We start from the raw sequence: 23577 nt of genomic DNA, 5'->3' as shown, positions 1-23577 counted from the left end.
GAATAAGTTCTAAAGTGGTAAGAGTGCAGTCAATCTGGCAGTAATAGTTCAATGTCCTCTACGACGAATCCCTTCTACGGCGTCTGATTCAATGATGACGACGATAATAATAATTCACAAATACTTCGACGATAATGTCTCTGGTACAGCTCAGTCCCCGATGAAAACAAGCTCACAGATGTGGTGAGGTATACGACGAAAATGTAGTCTGCGACGACTCAAAACAATCCTGACGGCGACAAAGATGAAGTTCTAATGTCTCACTTCCACTATCTTCAGGTCAGGAACAACAGTATGCAAAAGTCAATGCTGAGACAAACTGGTGGTGCTGTCTCACTCAAGAGAGATACAAAAAAATAGCTAAGTCCAACTCTCTCTCCAATGAACAAAATACGCAACCTCACAGGTTGAACAGACGAGCACACAGTGTGGTAGTAGGGTATACCATCACTCGTGTGTAGATCTAGTGGATCTAGACTAGTACTTTAGAAGAATGACGTCTTCTATACATCACTGTCTAACTGACAAAGTGATTCTAACGGTCTACTTCGATGACCTTGCAAAGTTAATAACGAGCGCCGCTCAAAATATTGTAGGCCGACTTCACGACGAATGACTTACTTGACAGCGAAGTAAAACTGTCGACTTCTCAATGTTCCACGAACTCTAGTTCAACTGCTACAAATTTCTGGCTCACTTCAGGCAATGTTCTGGCGTTCTTTGATCCCTTCTCTGGGTCGTCCCAATAATGGCGTGGCGTTCGTTCTGGCCTCGGGGTCGCCAAAATAATGTTGTGGGCTAATCTAATCTGACTTCATGTTGTGCAATTATTACTTTAACATTAGCCACAGAACATTACAAAATAGATATACTTGATAGCAACATTCAGTTCTATAAAATGATGCTTTATTAATCACTGGGAAATCCGTCCAGTCTTTCTAAAACGTCGCTATAACTAACTACTATTCAATTACTATTCAAAACAGCCTACTTCTAACATAACGCCATGTTGGTCTCTTGTTCGCCTAAGTCTACTACGTCATTAGTCTGTCTTACTACGTCATTACTAAAACTATACACAATATATTTAACTAACAAAACTAACCTACTCTCTAAACTAGTACATTACAGTATGAAATGACCAGTGGACCTTGAGTGTATATGGTTGAGTGAACAGCAGTGTGTCAGGACTGTGTGTAAAAGGAAGTCAGTTTAGAGAACAAGTGGCTGGAGTAAAGAACATAAATAGAGACTAATAAAATCATAGTGTTTTTTGAAGCTCATGTTGTTTTAGTCTATTACATGGTGTCAGATGGGCCAAATCCACCCGCCACAACCGCTGGAATTAAATGGCAACGTAGCAGAAAATTGGAAAAGGTTCAAACAATCCTTTCAGATATATTCGCTAGCAAGTGGACTGGATACAAAAAGCAGAGAAGTACAGTCTATGACATTATTGCATGTGATTGGCCAAGAAGCAGTGCAAGTCTATAACACTTTCCAATGGATGGATAATGAATGTAAGATTAGCAAGTCCTTCCATACACTTCACTGCATTCTTAATAAGTTCGAGAAGTACCAAGAAAAAATGTTACTATTGAAAGACATGTTTTTTTCCAGCGTTCTCAACATGAAGGAGAGCCATTTGACAGTTTTGTCACTGACATCAAACTCAAAGGCAAAGACATGTAAGTTTGATTTGCTTAAAGATTCCCTAATAAAGGATAGGATAGTTGGTGGCATAAGGAATGAGAACACCAGAGCAAGACTTTTGAGAGAACCAGATCTAGACCTTAACAAGGCAGAAAATATATGTTGGGCAGCTCAGGCAACTGAATGGCAGCTTAAGCTCATGAATGAAGAAAGTGGGGTACAAGTTGTGAATTCAGCTACCAATAGCTTTAAAAGAACAAAAGGAAATATGAGTTGTAGCTAGGAACACAGACCACGTCAGTGCCCAGCTTATGGGGAAACCTGTCACAAGTGTCATAAAAAAGGTCATTTCTCGTCAGTGTGCATATCAAAGCCAGTAAGTATAGTGAAGTCAGAAGGTCGAGATGACTCCGTTGAGGAAACATTTTTTCATCAGTAGTATTGGCTCTCATAGTCTAAGCAACGAATGGAACTCACTCATTACTGTTGAAAACAAACAAGTCACATTCACGTTGGATACTGGAGCACAAGTCAATATTCTCCCATACAGAATCTTCAAGCAATTAAAAAGAAAGAAGCTTCTCAAATCAACATCCAGACTTACTACTTACAGTGGAGAAAGATTGAAGGTTGTTGGCAAAACACATACACTTACTATCACAATTTATATATTAAATATATATTATAATATTTAGATATATATATATATATATATATATATGTGTGTAATTGTATTACAGGAATAAATTGAATCTTATTTGAGAATCAAGGGATGGATCTAGAAACATCATTATCAAACATAAATATTAAAACTGACAATTATGAAACAGAAGCAAGAAAAAGTGATTCAGGCTTCGAGAAAAATATCAAAAGAGGTTTGTTCACTTATTCCTTAGTCTGTAACTCTGTTGAACCGATGACTTTCTCCATTACTCTCTATCTTTTTGCCTTGAATAGAATCTCTTTCAATGATAGGCCCTTCCATACTTTGATGTTATCTTCCTATTGCTGCCTTTTCTTTTTCTTTTCCTGGTACTGTTCCCCGAAGGAAGGTCTGTGCAAGACCCAAGGCCCTTTTGATATGGCCATAAAGCTTTAGTTAGCTTTTTTTTTTCATTGTTCAGCAGGTCATATTGCTATTGATATAAGGTTCCTCCTAGACAGCACCACAAAATTACCTCTAGTGTTTTAGTTAAAAATACTAATATTGATTACATCTAAAAAAAATTTTTTTAAAGAATTGTATATTTGATGTGTTAATGATTTTTAAATTATGTAGTACTATGTACCTATGTCTTAAATGGTAAGATTAACACTTGAAAAATGTACTTACTTCACAAATATCCTAGTTGGACAATTTGTATCAATTAGTAACAAGAATTTTGTGTTACTACTTGGTATTTAAAAACCATGTACACTGTAAAAAGTCAGCAAGTCTGAATCAGGATCTAGATTCTGCAAACATAGATTAGTAATGAGCTTTAATAATGACCCAGTGTGGTACTGATGTGTGTGCTTTTACCTTATAATGCATTAAAATGCTTTTGGGTCCTTATTAGATCTTTTATCTTAGATATCTACTACTAAATCCTTTAGATCCTTAAAAACTAATTTGAAATCTTTACCTTCATATATTACGTTCTTCTTCTAGCCAGCTGTAAGCTCTTGCAGACTATTCCAAGGAAAAATAGTGTCCTATTCTCTTCAGTTGTTCATCACTGCCGTACAGATCATTTATTACATAAGTCAAAATGTCTGAATACTTATAAAGGCTGACTACTTCTTAAAAGTCAATATTATGTGATTCACCAAACCGTTTTTATTTTCTGAGTAATAATTGCATTATCAGTAACCTTTTATTTTTCTCCCTTGCAGCGGAAACCACATCAGCTAGCTCTTACTCAGAAGTTGAGGATGAAAATAAAGAAAAATTTATGAGGCTCATCAAAGAAGCTCGGCAATTAGCAGAGAATGGGGATGTGGCTAGTGGAATTAAAATGTATGAAAAAGCTCAGAAAATAAAATACAGCACAAAACTAGAGCAACGCATTTTAAAAATGAAGGTAAAAAAAAATTATTATGCCCTCCTTTTTAAGGGCTTGTCCGTCTTGGAACTTTAGGTGCTTAGTAAGTTAGTAACCCTAGATTCAAAATTTGGTTTCAGGAAAATAACTTTGAACATTGGAACCCAAAATGATTTTATTCCATTCATGATTTTTGAACAAAGACTAATTTAAATTGTATGTGTCAAGGGATTTTTTAAAAAGCAAAATGAATTCAAAATTTTAAAGCCAGTGTTTATTATTTCCTTTTGCGCTTGATTAAAGAGACTAAGCTGAAACGTTTTAAGCTATATTGAAATGTCAAAGTTTTACTTTAAGAAAGTTTCCATTGTGTAATTACTTTTATAGTTAAGTAGATAAAAGAATTAATAAATAATCCGTGATCAAGATTCTTTGTCTATCAGCTATCACAGTGTAACTCATTTTTTTATTTTCTTGTAATAACAAAACTGAATTCCAGTCTTTATGTCTCTAGGCATTTTTAGCCGAGCAAACTGAAAGCAATCACCCCAAAAATGACATGAAACAGTTAGCACCCAATTTTTACCTTCATCGTAAACTGTTTGATCAGCTCTATGATCACCAAAAAGAAGGAGTATTATGGCTCTGGTCTCTTTATCAGAAGAAGAAAGGTGGCATTTTGGCAGATGATATGGGGTAAGATCCAGATAGATATTTATATTTTTAACATATATATATTTCCATATTCTTATCGACTGCCCCTATGCTGACCTCATATGTTGCAAACCAGCCCGCTGTTACACACAAGACATGAACAGATCTGAGAGAAGGATGTTGACAATGTAGAGAAGCAAAGGGTTCAGCCCAAGTCTAGGGCTTGAAAAGAAGCTATGACAGTAACCCTGTCTCTATAATCTCTTCATTTGTGATGCGGTCTTTAAATGTCATTTAGAGACCGATGCAGCCTGTAGGTACTCAGTAAACACAATTCAGCTCCATAGATCCATCCAGAGTCAGGATCCAAACTTAAGCTCCTTTGATACTCAAATATTTTGTATCAGTATTTCAGTTTTTCATGAATGTGAATTAAATTTGTTATACTTCAGAAGGGATTTAAAAAAAAGTTTCTTTACTTCTTTACAGTTTTACCCGTAGGATCAAGTGTTTTAATGGTGTAAAAGATTTAATGTGGCCAATCTGGGTCTCATGAGGCCAGTGCAAAAACTATACAGCCTTACATTCTTCAATAAATGTTATGCATCCGTTATTTTTAAAGGCCTAAGAAATTGCTGCTTCGCTAACATATCTCGGTAGTAAAAAAAATTGTTTGGTGTTATAAGTTTTTTTGTGCTTTGTTTTGAGCACAACCCTAAACTCCTTTCCTTACTCTGTCAGAAAGTTTTTAAAACTCTTGAGACACAAGTGTAGACCTCAGCTTCACTGCAAAGCAAACTTAAGACTTTTTTTTTTTTATTTGTGATCTATTCCTGAATAGCAAAAAAAACAACTATCTATTTTTTTTAATGTTTGTGAACTTTTTTTTGTGTTTGTAACATTTGCTTCATACCTAATATTTACTTACAGCCTTGGCAAAACAATACAGATCATAGCTTTTTTAGCTGGGATGTTCGACACTCAAAACGTGAAATGTGTGATGATTGTGGTCCCCCTTAGTGTTATGCCAAACTGGCTTAACGAGTTCAATAAATGGTAGAGTACTTTTAGAGCCTCTGTAAGTTACAATTTAAAATAATTCATTGGATTGATGGTTAACTTAACAGTTTCAGCTATTCATTATAATGTCTGGTTCTCTTAGTCAATGTATTTTTCAAAATTTTTTCCCTGTTTCTTTGTCAGGACTCCTGGTATAAATGTACAGGAATATCATGGCAACTCAAAAAAGGAAAAAGAAAGAGCCTTGTCTAAAGTCAGGACTAGGGGCGGTGTATTGCTGATAACCTATGGCCTTGTCATGACCACTAAAGAAGTTCTATCAGAAAAACATGGCCAAGAATTTGTATGGGTAAGTGGGTCATGTATTTGAACTTTGGTGATATTTACATGTATCTGTGAGGATCTATTACAGATGTATGTCCACTCTAATCTTAACTTGTAAATAGAATATTTCCCATGCCTAATACTTGACCTACTACTTTTGAAGTAACATGTAAGATAAGATTTTCTTTCCAACAGTCAATTCATGTGATCATTTTCTTTTGTGTGTGCAGGATTACATTATATTAGATGAAGGTCACAAGATCAAGAATGCGACCAAGACCTCCAAGTCTGTGCATCATGTCCCAGCCAAGAATAGAATCATTCTAACTGGTACTCCAGTACAGAATAACCTCAAGGTACAGCTTTGCTCACTTTTGTCATGCAGAGTTTATAACTTTCTGAAGGGGCACTTCTATGCCATTTAAAATTTAACACAAACACAACAAAATCTCGCTTGAAAGAATTCTTCCATAATTTCTCCAGTATTAGCCATAAGACTATATATTTGGTTTTCATCTTTACACAAATGCATTCTTTTGTTAAAAAAAAAAAAAAGAAAGAAAGTCAAATATAAATTCAGCTTAAATTAATTTTTAAAAAATTTGAATTGTGAAAAGAATATCAAATGAATTTTTAGAATAGTTTTTTATTCTCAATTTGATGTTCTTTTCACTTAAATTTTACTAAGCTCAAACATTGTCAATCCTACCATTTTAATTAACTTTAAGTTGTTTGTCTAAATGAATCATAATTTTAATCAAAGCTTTAACATATTAAAAGGATTCATAAAATAAGTCAAATCATAGTACTACCTAGTTTTGATTAACTTTTGTTTTCCATTTGTATAGGAGCTCTGGTCCTTATTTGATTATGCACATCAAGGTTCTTTGTTGGGGACGCTGAGAACTTTCAAAATGGAATTTGAGACACCCATAATTCGAGTGAGTCATCATTTTCATATGTATATCAAATGTCTTCAAGTGTGTTTTATTTCTTTTCAAAATGATATGTCAATATTTTGACATATTTTTACAATCTTATTTTTTCTATGGAGTGCTTCCCTAGTATCTAGTGACACAAGTCACAGGATAGTAAATTATAGATTAAGGTCTAAATGTATACATCCTCTAGTGAGAACTTAATTGTGATATCACATTTTGTGATATTGTGGTCAATATGTTCTCGTGTAGGGCATTGAGTTCAAAAGATTTGTAAAAAAAAATGAAAAAAAATGGCAGTCCTATCAAGTCTCTTGATTTAAAAAGTTTGCAAGTAGCCAGCGATCCCAACCTCTAGACAAGCCTGCACAACCACCTCAGCTTGATCTATACCTTTTTGTTAGTGTCTTAGTCTACTTTTAGGATCTAACTTAGACTTAGGACTTAGGTCCTCAAGCGCATTGGGCGGCAGGCTGTTTCCATTAAGATCTGTCATTGGCAATGTCTGGATCTAAAGCAAATCTAAACTAGATCTAAAAAAAATCTTAATTAAACTAGACACATTCCACTTGAAATATGGCATGTTTTTTTTTAAAACTTAATATTTGTCAGGCCAGAGAGAAAGACGCTACTATGGTGGAGAAAAAACTTGGGCAAGAAATGGCAGAGACCTTGAAAAACATCATCAAACCTTACTTCCTACGTCGAACAAAAGCCGAAGTTCAAGCTAAAAAGGACAGCCATCAAGGGGACTCTAAATCCTTGCAGTATGTTAGAATCCTTTATGGTTGCTGGCTTTTAGCGTGTCCTGTGTGCTCACTAATATTTATTTTCTATCTTTCTGAATGAAATTCTAAACTTAAAGCCAGTTTGGACGATTTCTTGGTATCTTCATTACTAGTTAGTGCTCATTGTATCAAATACATTTAAATTTAAGTTCTGTTCTCTGTGTTGACGAATAGACTTGTCATTTGGTCAACAAAATTTGCATATTTCAAACCTTTCACCTATCCCTTAATCTGTTGAACTCTTGGGGTACCACACATGATCTGTTGACCATCTTTCTCCATTCCTCTCTGTCTTTTGCCTTAAGTGACAGGCCTGTCCACTTTTTAATATCTTCCCATCACTTTCTTTGTCTATCTCTTCCCCTTTTTTTCCTAGTACCGGTACTGAGCCCTGAGGACCATAATTTTGAAGTGGCTCGTTTAGATAATGATCAAGATGTATATATGTATTGCAAATGATTAAGAAGCTACAGATGTATACGTATTATGAACGTTTAGACTAGAAAGACACAGTTGTCCAAGTGGGGCAGCTCTAGTCCGACTTGCAGAAATAAAAGAGTTATCTTTCCATGGCTTTTTCATCGAGACCTAGAGAGTCGGCTTGCGCGCGTGTCCCGCATTGTTGGGTGATGAAGAGAATTATATATATAGATAGATAAATATATGACCTTTACATAATCTGCCCTATAGATTGATAGGTCTGAAAGGGGAACTTTACTTTTATAGATATATATGTATAAATATGATAATCAGGACATTATAAAAAGCCTAAAATATAGTGGGAATCATAATTTGTTGTTTATTTTGTTTCAATTACTTCCTTTTTGTGGTTTGAACAGTTGAATTTCTCTTTAAGGATATGTCAAAGGAATAAAATGTATTGTTGCCTTCCATGTTGTATTCACAGAGGTTTGAACAGTTGAATTTCTCTTTAAGGATATGTCAAAGGAATAAAATGTATTGTTGCCTTCTATGTTGTATTCACAGGATGCCATCCCTGACACGCAAAAATGACTTGGTGATCTGGCTCAAATTGACAGAGACACAGCAGAAGATTTATCAAGATTTTCTTTCTTTAGACTCAGTTAAAGAGGTAGGTGGTCTAGGTGCTGGAGATGACAACTGGGAATTTTGACAACTTCATAATCCAATGGCAATGTTGATACCTGACCAGTCTGTATGCTACCAATAACAGTGGAACGTTAGAAGGTCTCATATACAGTCCCATCCTCTCAAGAAAGGACATAGACACACATCTTTCTTTTCTAGCTTTTACAATGATAAATTATTATGAGACGGCTTTATTTATCCCTATTGGTAATTTATTGTGATTACTAGGACTCTTCTCACATAAAGGATAGAACAGAACAACATACAGAGAAGTTCATTGGGTGACTACACACAGACATCTTGACCTTTTTACACTCCTTAGTCAATGAGTAGCGCTCATACAGTCTGGTGTAGTAAGGTGCAGAGTTTTTGTACTGTTTGCTTCTAGTCTTGATGGACACCTGTATGGGAGCTTAAAGGCACTACGCCTAACAGTAGAGTTTCTCGCCAAGGCTCTACGGGAGGACTAATCCTTCCAGTCTTGTTACCAATTGGAGTTCATCTCAGTCTTGATGGACAGAAATCATCCTCTTTGAGTAGTTTCAATGAAGCGGGTGGTGGTTGTCTTCTAAGATTTTTCCGGCTTTGACTGAGACATTTTTCTTGTTTCATTTTTTATCTATCCACTCAAAGTTTATTCATAATTGTGATTTGATAAATATATGTGAAAACATTGCTGTCTTCTTGAGGTTTTTATTTTGAATTTTTTGTTTCAAGCTCTTGATGACAAAGAAGTCTCCACTGGTTGCATTGACAGTCTTAAAGAAAATCTGTGACCATCCAAGACTATTGAGTACAAGAGCCTGCCTACAGCTAGGTTTGGATGGGGACAAGTAAGTTACTGAAATGTGTTGTTTTTTGTTAATTATTTGCTTACTGTTTCCTTTCTCTGGTAGACTGCTTTGGGGGTGACACACTTGCCCTTTAAAAATGTGCTTTCAAAATTGTGTTGCTTGTTTACTTCTGTTAGACATTAAAGTTAATTGGACCACTGATTGATCATCAGACAAACCCTTTATTTGAACCAAATACAAAAGTACCAAAATGAATTTTATAATACAGTCAAATCTGGTTAAATATACTAACTTGTTATTAGGATCAAAACAACCAGATTTGACTGTTTAATATTAGTTTTAAAATTTTGGAATGGTCTAATTTATATTCACTGTATTATAAAATCATTTCATTCCATTCTCTGTCATAAGTCTACATTACATCCATCTCTTAATCAACTGTTTCACATTGCCTCCATCTCTTAATCAACTGTTTCACATTGCCTCCATCTCTTAATCAACTGTTTCACATTGCCTCCATCTCTTAATCAACTGTTCCACATTGCCTCCATCTCTTAATCAACTGTTTCACATTGCCTCCATCTCTTAATCAACTGTTTCATATTGCCTCCATCTCTTAATCAGCTGTTTCACATTGCCTCCATCTCTTAATCAACTGTTTCATATTGCCTCCATCTCTTAATCAGCTGTTTCATATTGCCTCCATCTCTTAATCAGCTGTTTCATATTGCCTCCATCTCTTAATCAGCTGTTTCATATTGCCTCCATCTCTTAATCAGCTGTTTCATATTGCCTCCATCTCTTAATCAGCTGTTTCACATGAAGATTTCACAACCACAGCAGAAACCTCAGCACCGTAAGACAGCTACTCATTATGGGCTTAAGTTAATAGTCTGCTACAACTTCTGTATTGTAAATACCATTATTTATTTCTCTGAAAGACTATTCTCAAACATACTTCTTTCATTATTTGTTTCTCCTGAAACAATATGGTCTGAAAAGAATTTATTTGTTCTTTGTATTGGTTTAGTTTTGATGAGGAAGCCTTAGAAAATGCTGAGTCTTACGAAAGTGCTGTGTCACAAATCAACAACATCCCAGAAGAAGTGCTTATCAATGAGTCTGGGAAAATGATCATTCTGCAGCAGCTTTTGGAGCGGTTCAGGCAAGAAGGGCATAAAACTTTAATCTTTTCTTCATCCAGAAAAATTTTGGATATCATCCAGAAAATACTTCACACAGCAGTAAGTCAAGATTGGCCTCTTTGAAAAACTAACATTGTTTATAGATATTTTGTAACAGCTTTGTCCTGAAAGATAAGCACTTAGTTATTAAATTATTAAATTTTTTTAAATCTTTAAAAAAGAAAAAAGAAAGAATCTATTTATATTAATTTTGTCAGTATTGCTCATTAGATACTTAAATAGTGTTTATTTTTTACAACTAGTTAAGCCAGAAAGATAGATTTCTTATACTATAATAGAGCAGATGAGTAACAGGCAATAGCCACAAGTTTTTATTGAAGTCTGCTTATATAGTACACATTGTCCAGGTCTTGTTAAAAAGAAATTGAATGTTAATTTTGCAATCAACAAAAGTGACACTGTTAGAAATTTTATGTTACAAGCCTATGTCATATGGCAGAAGAACTTACACACAAGGCATTGCCTGTTATGTATGTATTGTAAACTGCAGAAGTTTTTGAGCATTGCATTATTATTACTATGTCGTCGCCACTTGATGATTTTCCTAGTTCTCACTAGAGTGGGATGAGAATTTCCAATGACTAAATATGGCATCCTTGAAAGGACTCTTTAAAATTGATTCTTGAATCAAACACATTGCTAAAGAATAAAAAAAATGGAGACAGAAGCGGGGTCAGTCAGTGAATGAGTTTGGTTATAGCATAACTATTGGTAAATAAGAGTTTAAAATGAACTCGACTAATAGCATATTTTTCTATTTCTCTGCCAGGGTCACAAAGTATTGAGACTTGATGGTACTGTCACAAGTCTGACAGCCAGAGATGAACTGGTACAGAAATTTCAGAGAGACCCTTCGTACACTGTTTTTCTTTTGACTATCCAGGTCAGTCCAGTTTTTTCCTTGTGTCTATCATTTCAGTGCTAAAGGGAGGGGGTGGAAGAGTGGTAAAGTTCAAATCTCTGTGAATTCAGAACTTGCAAGATTTTTAGGACTCCCCTGAGTCGCCCAACTTTAATAGCTACCTGACACTAGTTGGTGAAAGTAAAGCGGTTGGTCGTTGTGCTGGCCACATAAACTGTCGGCCTTTGAAAAAGATGGCTTTTTATCATCTGCCCTATAGATCCCATGGTCTGAAAGAGGTACTTACATCAGTCCAGTGTTAATGTTTTACAGCTCACATCATCTTTACCGTGGCCTGTTAGAAGTCATTCAGATGATGATCATTGTTCAAATTTGGTTCCAAAAAAAAATAATTAAAAGTTAACTCATTGACCTTTTTCTTAGCCTTTTTTGAGGTGATAAAATGGTCTGATTAATACATTGTCTATAGTGCAGTTAAAAGAATGTTGTTCTTGTGTATATCTAAAATTACTGTGACACGTTACCTGTTCCTTTAATCTTTTGCCAACTTAGACATTAAGTTTTGTTTGTTTTACATGTTTCGGATGTTCCTTCAGAGTTGAAGATAATATCTTCCTAGTCCAAACCTCCCGTTGGACGCCTGGGGATAGGAGCGGTCAGGGTTTGAACCCGGGACCATTGATAAATCCAAATGACAGTCCAGCGCACAAACCGCAGCCATCTTGAGTGTCAGATTTTCTGCATTAAGATAGACAACCTTGTTCAATACAAAAACTAAGTAGCACAGCCATTACATAATGTCAAGAAACTAGTTGCTTTGACTGGTAAATCAATGTACTATATATTTTGATTGTTAAATGTTGAACATGTTATTCACTTATTTAATACTATGAACTCTAATGTTCTAGGTGGGTGGTGTTGGACTTACCATTACCTCAGCTGACAGGGTGGTCATCTGTAAGTGGCTACATATCATATTTCTCTTTTTTTTTCTCTGTATTAGACACAGTTAAGTGTGAGTTATCTTATCTTATTCTTGAACATGTAGAGCGAGAAAACTCTGACCCTTATCAACAGATTCAACTTTTATTACGACCAAAACATTTCTAAAATATCTATTACATGCAACTCCTCCAAAAGTTTCTAACTAAAGATAAAAGTCTTATATTTATTTTTTAATTCCACCTGTTCAAATTGCTCATTTATTTTTTTAAAAATTACTTTCACCCTCTTCCTAAAACTCTACATTCACTTTTTGAGTTGTTGTTTTTTTTGTGTGTGTTCATTTGTATTAGATGATCCCAGTTGGAATCCAGCCACAGATGCCCAGGCAGTAGACAGAGCTTATAGAATAGGGCAGCAGAAGAATGTTGTCATCTACAGGCTCATTACTTGCGGCACTGTGGAAGAGAAGATTTACAGGCGTCAGGTTTTCAAGGACAGCATTACCAGGCAGACGACAGGCAACACTAAGAACCCGTACAGGTAAGCAGTTATTTTTGGAAGGCTCAATGAACAATGAACTGTTGCTCGCCCTCCCTTATTCCATGCCTTTTACAATTCAAACATCTGAAAGGCAGTAATGACCATAAACTTCCTCAAAATGCTGGGATTATTGAAAATTGTGTTGAACTCACGTGCATACACAACTTAAACCCAGTCGTACTAGTTGAACTACTTCTATATGACTAGGAGTAGAGTAGGTAAATCACTCAGCAGCCACCACACCCCAGTTTAGGAGGAGTGTGGAGAAACTGTTTCTATAGATTTGATTCTTTTGCAGTGCCTTTTTTTTTTATTTATTGGAATCATATCATTGTTCTTTGAGACAGGGTCAGGTGAAAAATGACTAAAACTTAGAAGATGTTGTGCAATTTAGAAAAATACATGCTTCAGTTTTGTGTCACTATTCAAAGAATAATCTTCTTCCAGCTGTGATTGGCCATTGGATTTTGTTGTTTAAGCATATTGTCATAGCCATTTCGCCGTGACATTGCTTAGAAATTTCGCCGTGACATTGCTTAGCCATTTGGCCGTGACATTGCTTTGCCATTTGACTGTGACATTGTTTTTTAAGTCATAATGAGACAAAGCTTATGTTAGTTTCATAGTGCTGTATGAGACATTTTTTGTGTGCATTTAACTGTCTTTCTTTCAACTGTCTTTCTTTCAACTGTCTTTCATTGAACTTTATTTCTTTCAACTGTCTTTCTTTCAACTGTCTTTCATTGAACTGTATTTCTTTCAACTGTCTTTCATTGAACTGTCTTTCTTTCAACTGCCTTTCTTTCAACTGCCTTTCATTGAACTTTCTTTCAACTGTCTTTCATTGAACTGTCTTTCTTTCAACTGTCTTTCATTGAACTGTCTTTCTTTCAACTGTCTTTCATTGAACTGTCTTTCTTTCAACTGCCTTTCATTGAACTGTCTTTCTTTCAACTGTCTTTCATTGAACTGTCTTTCTTTCAACTGTCTTTCATTGAACTGTCTTTCTTTCAACTGTCTTTCATTGAACTGTCTTTCTTTCAACTGCCTTTCATTGAACTGTCTTTCTTTCAACTGTCTTTCTTTCAACTGCCTTTCATTGAACTGTCTTTCATTGAACTGTCTTTCTTTCAACTGCCTTTCATTGAACTGTCTTTCTTTCAACTGTCTTTCATTGAACTGTCTTTCTTTCAACTGTTTTTCATTGAACTGTCTTTCTTTCAACTGCCTTTCATTGAACTGTCTTTCATTGAACTGTCTTTCATTGAACTGTCTTTCTTTCAACTGTCTTTCTTTCAACTGTCTTTCATTGAACTGTATTTCTTTCAACTGCCTTTCATTGAACTGTCTTTCTTTCAACTGTCTTTCATTGAACTGTATTTCATCGAACTGTCTTTCAGATACTTTACTAAAATGGAGCTGAGAGAGCTGTTTACCCTGGATGATCCCAATGTTTCCAAGACACAACTACAGTTACAAGAACTCCACAGCCACCAAAGACTAACAGATGAATCATTGGATGAGCATATAGCATATCTGTACTCCTTAGGTAACATTGTAACATAATATAAGAGACAAATATCACTGCCTCAGAGTCAGGGTCAATGAGTTTTTGTTTAGTTTGTCTACCTCTAGGAGACAGTATGACAGTTAATGTGATAAAAGTTAGATTTATAAGAATCTCAACATAAATAGTGTTTACTATTGATGTTTACATTGCATTCTGTATGCAGGAAAACTATTTAAAAAAAAGAAAAGAACTTTAATTAATACTTAAAATGTCTATTTAAAGTTTTATAACTAGGCCCATATCTGTAATAGTCTTAGAATTAGATTTGAATGCTTACAAGATTAAACAAAAATATTATTGAGTTGAGACATGTTTTATTATTAGGAATAATATTGTATGATCCATTTGATTCTTTAAGTAGGTCTAATGCCAAGCGAACATAATAAAATAGGTCAAAGATTTCTCAGAGAACTTAATTTATTTTCTTTAAATGGTTATGTTTGTTTTACCATAATCAAAACAAAAACAAAACCTAATAAAATACCCAGAAAGACACAAAGATAAAGGCACATTCCTTGTTCCATATGCTAGGACAAATTTGTACAAATGCTCCTTCTTCCCTAGTGCTATTAGAGCATGGAATAGGTTGACTGAATCAGCCATGAAAACCAACAGCTTGGTAGGGTTTAAGTCATTGATCAACTTGCATCACTAAATTGACCAAGAAACACATATACGATGTAATCATTTTCTTTTTTTTGAAGTAAAGTCTGTATATTATAAGATATACTAAGATAACATGTTTCAGACTTTCATTCAGATTTGAAGATGACAACGTAACTCAAACTTTCCAAAGGACGATGGGGGGGATCGTGGCGCTGGGCAGGGTCTGAACCTGGGACCATCAAGACAACAGTCCAAAGCACATACCACACGACCAGGAAATCATATTTATATTAGAGAGTCGCAGAAATCATTATCATAATTAACAATGCAATCATTTGAAAAACTAATCACATTGACATAAATTTCGATGTCTAACTACTTTCAGACATCTTTGGTATCAGTGATCACGACCTGATGTACAAACAAGGAGATGTCAATGACTCTCAAGATGAAGAGGAAGCGCAGTCGGAGAATGCTGAGAGGGACGTCGGCTTTATTCAACACAAGGTAAAATGATGGAGACAAATGTTTCTGTACAAACCTCGTTAACAGCCAGACATAGAAACAGATCTGCATTACATCATCTGCTCTAATAGATCCCAAGGTCTGAAGGGGGTACCAGATAGTTATGATATCCTATTAGCAGTTTCATGTTTATTTAAAAAACAATTAGAAAATGGTATGAGAAGATACTTTGTATTTATCAATTCATTTAGGCTGAATGGTCATAATAAAAAGTAACTTTGTCTATAACATTAGATCCAGAAAGCTCAAATGTTGATTGCTGAAGAATCGTCAGTGCCGAGCACATATGAAGAAAGAAGCAAAGGCATGATGAAGTATCCAAGTAGTTCAACAGGGGGAGGATCATCTCGTTCTACCAACTATTTTCAGCCTCCTCCTAACCCAAGCCCTCTCTTCACACAAGGTGCGTCATCTCTAGTATAAAAAAAGTCATTTATATTCCTGTTAAGTTTGATCGGTTAATTTTGACACACCAGTCATTTTTAGTGATGTTAGTTTGATAGATATACCAGTCATTTCTAATGAGGTTAGTTTGATAGGTTAACTTTGACATACCAGTCATTTTTAGTGATGTTAGTTTGATAGATATACCAGTCATTTCTAATGAAGTTAGTTTGATAAGTTAATTTTGACATACCAGTCATTTCTAGTGATGTTACTTTGATATATCACTCATTTTTTTTTTAGTGATGTTAGTTTGATAGATTTACTTCAATATAACGGTCATTGTTAATTACAATCAAGGCCAGTTCAGACATACTTGCTCTACATGCCTCTCTTACCTCAGTATTAGCTTTTTTCATCCCATTCTTCATTTTATTTCATTCAACCTGCACTGCTTTTACTATTATGAAATGTGCTGTATATAGTTTGTCCATCATGGTTTCGATGATGACCACTTTTGCACTGGGGTTTTGTGCCTCCTCATATGGCTGGTGAGACCTATGTGAACCCGTGATGTTTGGCTGCACACTGTGCAGGTTATTCCAGCTGGAGCTAATGTCATTGGCCTTGCTTTTTTTCTTTTGCCAGCGCTGTTCTCTTGTCCTCAGCAATTTATGTGCCAGTTTTCATACCATGATGCTTGATCTTATGCTTCTGTCTCCTGGGTGGCTGGACCAATGCTGAAGGCTTTCAGAGAAGCTTTGAGGGTGTCCTTAAATAGTTTTCTTTGAAATATGCACTATAGATGCCAGGTGAATGCATTTTTGCTTCATCCAATGACTGCGCCCAGGACCCCCAACTATTATTTAATTTGTTACAGAAGTAGATGGATGTGTAAACAGGTCAATTTGATGCAGAACCCCCAACTATTATTTAATTTGTTACAGAAGGTGATGAATGTGTAAACAGGTCAATTTGATGCAGAACCCCCAACTATTATTTAATTTGTTACAGAAGTTGATGAATGTGTAAACAGGTCAATTTGATGCACAAATTTCATGTTCTTTATTCACAGTCACCAACTCAAGTGGTGAGAGTGAGTCTGATCCCATCAATATCTCTGATAACAACCCAGACACGTTGGCCAGTGATATCCAAAACATGTCCGTTTCTCAGGATGACATTTTTGCCAATGACAAGTTGAAGCAAGAGGTATGCCATATCTTTTTCTCAATTCTGCTTGCAAACTCTTTCTGGAACATGGAAACACATTTTTAAAAGTGCTGTATGATTTTACTAGAAGTTTGACAGTTTATGCATATCTATGGAAAAAAAATTACCAGCTAATTAGCCACTCGGTGACTGGTTTAACTATTATAATTTTTGAGAATATAATAATCTTTAAATTAAATCTGGTTTAATTTTGAACACATCATTGGAAATTCCTGCATGTTTTCAGTAAAAAGTCAAATAAAGAAATAGACTTTCAGGAATATTTTGTAAACCGTCTTATATAGAAATCATTAGCTTGACTGCTAAAATAATTTGGGACAATATACATATGTATATTAAAATGTTCATACAATTTAACAATACACACTATCAGTTTTATAACTCTAGCTAGATCCATCAATACTAGATCCAGTATTCTAGTATAGAATGTTTCAAAGTCTGGATCAATTTCATAAAAGTAGAATCTTCTATACTCTGTTTAGATTTATACATGGGCGAAACAAGGATTTGTTAGATGTGCGGGGTAAAAAGTAACAATTGTTGTGAAAAATTTAGTATACACTAGTTATTGAGAGCAAACTAATTACTCTTTTAAAAAAGTCGCCGGCTTCATAAAGGAGAAGAAAAAAAATGTTACATGTTACTTTTGTATCTTAGTGTCAATGTTTTGTAACCAATAAATTTTGTTTCTATAAGTAAATCATCATGAGTGAGTGCAAAGAGTTTGGATTACATTATACAGAGTTGCCTACATGTACGCATGAAAATACACGAGTACGGTTTATAATCTGAAAATACGCATTCCACCTCTAAAGCACAAAAAAAAAAAAATTAATTTAAAAAAAAAAAGTAGTTCTTGTTAATCATCAGTGTGTCAATGCCTGGAAATGGATTATTCTTATTAGATCTGCCACGAAATAGTATTACTTTTTTTTTTTTTCGTGCACTGACCCGCAAAGATTTAAATGTTTACCAGTTCTTACTGATCTACATAAAGCGGAGTTCCTTTCGATGTTTCAGTTTATATGAAGTCTTCTTCAAACTGATTAGTAATTAATTGATTGAATAGTTCAAATTCATCTAGACTGGATCTAGAACTAGAGATATTTTACGATGTCAGGTACCTAAAATAGGATGTACGTAAATCTAGGTTTAGAATCTAGATCTAAATAGAACTAGATTATTCTAGATCTAGATATAGATCTAAATCTAATTTAGTCTAGATTTTAGATCTAGATGTGACCACAGCCAGGTGTGTACTAGACTTAGATTTATAACAAATCTAGATCTTCTCAGAAGCAGCAATCTTATAAAGATATGTAGGGCCTATTGATCTCCTTTCTTATCCTTTATGGAATCTAAAATAAAAAAGGGGGCAAGATTGTATAGGTCTAGATCTAGTATTTCACATTCACGATAGACTTTTTAGAGCCTACAATTTCTTGGGATTGTAAACATACCATTAAAAATCATTCAACTGTTAATGAAGCTGCCAACAGATCTTCTATATATATTCTATATCTATATTCAATTTTTTGTAAACCACCAAATTCAGGAGAGAGTTCTTATGAGATAAAAGTGAGAAGGGCAGAGATCTTAATAGAAGGATTGTTAGTTAATAGGCCCAATCTAAACTTCTAAAAAAAAAAAAAATTATGGCTTTTATATAGCGCTACTTTCAAGCTTATAACATGCTCAGAGCGCTTTGGTCCAATCTCAGTTGTGGACCAGTGGGGGGAGGGGGCATCTAGGAGAAGGTTTTTAGGTACTGCCTTCAGGCATTCAGTAAACACAACTCTGCCCTAGTCTGGTGTCGAACCTCAAGCCCCCTACATAGGTAGCCAAGCCAAGTTCAAGCGCACTTAGCCTCTCGACCACACTTCCCACTAACACTTCTAACCTATCTTTAGTTCTGTTTCTCTATCTACTTATCTGGAATCATCAGTCCACCATCTTACATGATAAAAGGAATTAAACTGATGTTTCCTGACAAGAATGGCATCATTCTGACATATTCTAGAAAAACTAAAGCTGCAAATATTTTAAAAGATGTACAAAATGTCTTATATAACTTTATGCTGTGTTAACTTTAAGATTGCTGCATTTTGTGTATGTTATTTGCTTGAATGATTTTTAGTCTTTCCTGAGTGTATTTCTATATATTTAGAAAAATGTGCATTTGGCCCTCAAAATGCACATTTCCAGGTCTGGGAATACGCATTTCCTTTTTGGCATGTAGGCATCTCTGCATTATAGCCTTTCTTTTGTAAGAAGGAAGTCACAATAAATCTGTTATTTAAATTGACTCTAAGCTAAACAAAAATTAATGAATTCAGGGGTTAACCAAATTGTACACATTTTTAATCCATTTTTTATGTGTTGTTATTAACTGACATCTTTATTTTGATTGGCTGATGTTGGTCTTGATAGTGATGATGTGTTGTTGTTTTTCAGATATCCTCTCCTACCAAGAATTTGTATCAGATCTCGTCACCTAGAAAAACTCAATATCAGGTCTCATCACCTAGTAAAACTCAATATCAGGTCTCATCACCTAGTATGCAGAGAAAACCTTTGCAACTGTTGACACCTGATGAAGTGCGCAAGAGATCACCCCTTTTAGCTGGCCGGCCTGGTTTGGTTCAGAAAGAAGAAATTGTTATTTCACCCGACATGAACAGCCCAATAGTAAAACTAGAAAAATCTAACTTGTATAAAAGATTGTCTCCTGTCAAGCTATTCAGTAATGACGAGCTCAACCCCTGTATCAAGGAAGATAAAGCAGACAAAAAGCAATTAGAGATTACCTCGTCTTTACTTTCTTGTGACAAAGCTGGCTCTTCAAGAACATGCTCCACTCCAAAGTCGTCTAAAACCCTGGTATCAAAAACTCTTATACCAGAAGATTCTCTTTTGGCTAAATCCTACCATCCCAGCCCACGAAACTCTCCCATCCAGAACATACTGGTGGCCGAGTCCCCTATGTCCCCTCTCTTTGATTCTTCACCTAAAAATTCCTCTAGTTCTCATAGCTCTGTTTATGGTACACCATCTGGGGATGCATCGTTTGCTTGCAGAAAGTTGTCCTTTGTGGAGGAGACGCCAGAGGCAAGCCAGAATAGAAAGGAATCAAGTATCAAAGCAAGTGTTGAATCCATGAAAACTAAACGCCGGAGTGTCTGCCTGCAAAAGCCAATGGTGGTCAGCTCCAGTGACGAAAGTGGTGACGAGACTGGTCATTCAGGCCAGTTCATTGATGAGGAGGATGAAGAGAACAATAAAGAAAATGACCCTATCCAGTTTAAAAGGGTGGGCAGAAGAAATGTTATTGTTTCAGACAGTGAGTCAGATAATGGGTCCTACTTTGAAGTCAGTGATGAGGAGTATCATCACTCTGGGCCCACTACCCCTGTAAAGAAAAATGCAAGGGACCAATCAGCCCCTCAAACGCCTGTTAAGAAAGACACAGAGGATCTCCCCGACGAAGGTAATTTTTACTATTGCTTGGTAAATTAAATAAATATTACTGCTTAGTTTTTGGTGTTTAATTGGTAGAGTATATACTTAACAAAAAAAGAAGAATTTAAAATTTCTGTTGTACTTCTTACTATTTTTATCTGAGAACATTCCAGGTTTGTTTAATTTAAGGGCCAGTCCATAATTCTGTCCATAGAACAACATGTAGGTGGAACATGAGAGTTTGACTATTGTTTGAGTTGAATTCTGTTGCAGGCTTCATTAATTCAGACCTTGCGATCTATAGGGCAGATAATGTTAAGGTCACCTGTTTCTTTGACCAACAGTTGATGAGCAGGGTGTCACGTATTCTTTGATTTGAATTCTGCTGGAGGCTTCAGTATTTGCTTGAGATTTAATTATGTCCTTGAGCTCATCAAGCTTAACTGCATAGATAGCATCTACAAAAATTCAAGTCTGTTGGTTATGCCTGTCACATGAGGCTCTTGAATATTGTATGCCACTAAATAAGAATAACTTTTTAAGATTCTCTCATGAAGACCTTGACTACTAGGTAGTATTGGCGTCTCAGTTTATTGGTTACGGTGAATGGTGGTTGGTCGTTGTGCTGGCCACATGACACCCTCGTTAACCATAAGCTACAGATACAGATGACCTTTACATCATCTGCCCTATAGACTGCAAGGTCTAATAGGGAACTTTACTTTACTACCTTATTTCAATACAATTTAGAACTCTATTCTGCACTTAATGTAGGTTTGTAAATAAAATGTATAATACCATCAGAAAAGTCAGTTTACATTCATTAGCTATTCTATTTCCTTGTGTGATTTTCCACAACATATATTAGTCTGAATTTCTTCCACCAGTTTCCATGGAAGGATGTATAGATTCAGAGGCAGAAGAGAGCCAGATGGAGGAAGAGGAAGAAGAGGCTGAGCTCAACCCAGAGTTTATACAACTAGTGCAAGATTCAAAGTGAGTGAAGAATTCTTCTGTCCTCACCTCAATGTCAGACAAGTAGCTAAACTTATCCAGAGACATTAAGTTCTTTAACAATTAATCTTGTTTGTTTGTTACATAGATATTGAATGGTTTGTCTTGTTGCTTGTCTCAGGCGCTGCTATAAACAAAAGAACTATGTTGAGTCCCTTCACTACATGGAGAGAGCTTTACAGATTCACAGTCCACCAGAACTACTAGAGATGGCTGAAAAAATCAGATGTCTGATTGATCAAAGTTAATGCAAAAGCTTATGCTAAAGTTTGCATTCTTTTTCAGTTAATAAATGAAACTGTAGAATATTAGCCACCCAAGTCTCGGACATGAAGGTCAACTAAATGTCTGCTCATCTGTAATGTTTGTACCGGTACGATTTACCATTTTGTGTTATATGTATTTATATGTATTTATTCTTACTTATGATGTAAACCGGCAGAGTGTGCTTGTTGATTAGCTTCTTATTTAGGAGAGAATCTGACAATTTGTTTGTAGGTTAAAAGTTATCTTTGCAAAAATGTTTGCGATCTAATGATTTTGTCTGACCTCATTAGCGGGAAAATTTTAAATCATTGAATCATTGTAATGACCCCATCAACATTGGATCATCTAGACTTTGGTGCAGCTATTTCTGTGACAGGATGCATCTGGACCGTTGAATGTTCTGTCCATAGTGAAGATCCATGGGGATCAAAGACATTTTGCAGTGACATGAGTGTCTGTAGATGATCTCACTTCCTCCTCACCCAGCAAAGGTTGAGCACCAGTTTCCAACTCTTCCCCTCGATTGATTCCCTACATGACCTTTCTTGTTTAAGTCTCATCACATCTTGACTGCCGTTATACTGAATGATACAACAGTGTGCATATGTAAATGTTAATGTGTTTCCATGTATAAGAATGTAGACCATTCTAAAGTTGTTTGATTTTTGCTTGTAGTGCACAATTCTGGAATCTTTAACCTGTGCAGAGTGCAATCTACAATTGTAACTGTATTGGAATGTGACTACTTAAAATATTTCAGAATTTGACTTGCATAAACTTTTTGTGCTTTTCTTTTTAATCTGTGATGCTGTTCATTAACTGTGTACTGGAACATTGCAAGTGGTGGAATAAGATCATTAAATAAAAGAATTGTTTTACAAAGCTTATGTCAACTCAGTCTGTCTGGTAAAACGTTTGTACACGTTATTTCTCCCACACCCATTCGCAGATCAAATTGATACTTTGACCAATTATTCATTGGCATAGACAAGACAAGAATCAAGTTTTTAAAATTTACTCTATTAGTCAATTAATTACTGTTAAGGGAAATTAATCCTTCAGTATTCTTATATTAAACTAAATATGTAGGGTTTTGTCCTGTTCGATATTTGAAAATGTTATTTCTCCCTCACCCATTCTCAGATCAAGTTAAAAATTTAAACAATTATTTATTGTACCTAACAAACATGAATACAAAAAAAATTAACCAATAAGTAAATTATCAGTTATTAATTATTTTGTTTGACATGGAATTAAGGACATAACTTCTATATTATTGATAGGTATAGTTGTAAGTATGTAGTTCTTTATCTTATGTAAGCTTTGTTTTTTTGTTGTTTTTTTTAAAGGAATTTTTTTTTTTTTTTTGGAACTCATAGTACTTATGTCTGACCTCATTATTCTTGACATGAGTGTCTAATCCATTACTCAAGATTGCATGGGTTAATCTCATCGCAAAAATAACATGTAACAACTCATGATAACAGTATTCTTCATCATCCCTTTAGGCAATAGTATCCCCACAAAAGTAAGTTGTCCAAAACATAATGCAACAGGAGTCCTACAACATGAATCATGAGAAGGTCCTTTAATAGATACTAATTCTTTTTTTTTTATTGCTTTGCATTGTTTATGTACAAAATAAATTTTTATTAGAGAAAA

General features: G+C 35.1%; 1 protein-coding gene across 2 annotated transcripts in view; it reads left to right on the top strand.

Annotated features, from left to right (window-relative positions):
• Nucleotides 1-22682, top strand: part of LOC106068381 (DNA excision repair protein ERCC-6-like) — a 28048-nt gene extending 5366 nt beyond the window's left edge. For both annotated transcript variants that reach the window (XM_056005441.1, XM_056005440.1), the window contains exons 2-22: nt 2394-2528; nt 3529-3716; nt 4192-4373; nt 5262-5387; nt 5535-5700; nt 5906-6031; nt 6524-6616; nt 7226-7380; nt 8389-8494; nt 9229-9344; nt 10336-10549; nt 11280-11393; nt 12281-12329; nt 12668-12857; nt 14258-14406; nt 15419-15540; nt 15793-15961; nt 17018-17154; nt 19630-20662; nt 21522-21630; nt 21770-22682. In XM_056005441.1, coding sequence (XP_055861416.1) covers nt 2426-2528; nt 3529-3716; nt 4192-4373; nt 5262-5387; nt 5535-5700; nt 5906-6031; nt 6524-6616; nt 7226-7380; nt 8389-8494; nt 9229-9344; nt 10336-10549; nt 11280-11393; nt 12281-12329; nt 12668-12857; nt 14258-14406; nt 15419-15540; nt 15793-15961; nt 17018-17154; nt 19630-20662; nt 21522-21630; nt 21770-21896 — 3774 coding nt within the window. In that variant the 5' untranslated portion in view covers nt 2394-2425 and the 3' untranslated portion in view covers nt 21897-22682. The remainder of the gene's footprint in view (nt 1-2393; nt 2529-3528; nt 3717-4191; nt 4374-5261; nt 5388-5534; nt 5701-5905; nt 6032-6523; nt 6617-7225; nt 7381-8388; nt 8495-9228; nt 9345-10335; nt 10550-11279; nt 11394-12280; nt 12330-12667; nt 12858-14257; nt 14407-15418; nt 15541-15792; nt 15962-17017; nt 17155-19629; nt 20663-21521; nt 21631-21769) is intronic.
• Nucleotides 22683-23577: the final 895 nt, after the last annotated feature.

This window comes from Biomphalaria glabrata, chromosome 12 (assembly GCF_947242115.1).
Source record: "Biomphalaria glabrata chromosome 12, xgBioGlab47.1, whole genome shotgun sequence".
Taxonomy (NCBI): Eukaryota; Metazoa; Mollusca; class Gastropoda; family Planorbidae; genus Biomphalaria; species Biomphalaria glabrata.
The sequence above is the reverse complement of the archived record's forward strand: the minus strand, read 5'-3'. Positions and strand labels throughout refer to the sequence as shown.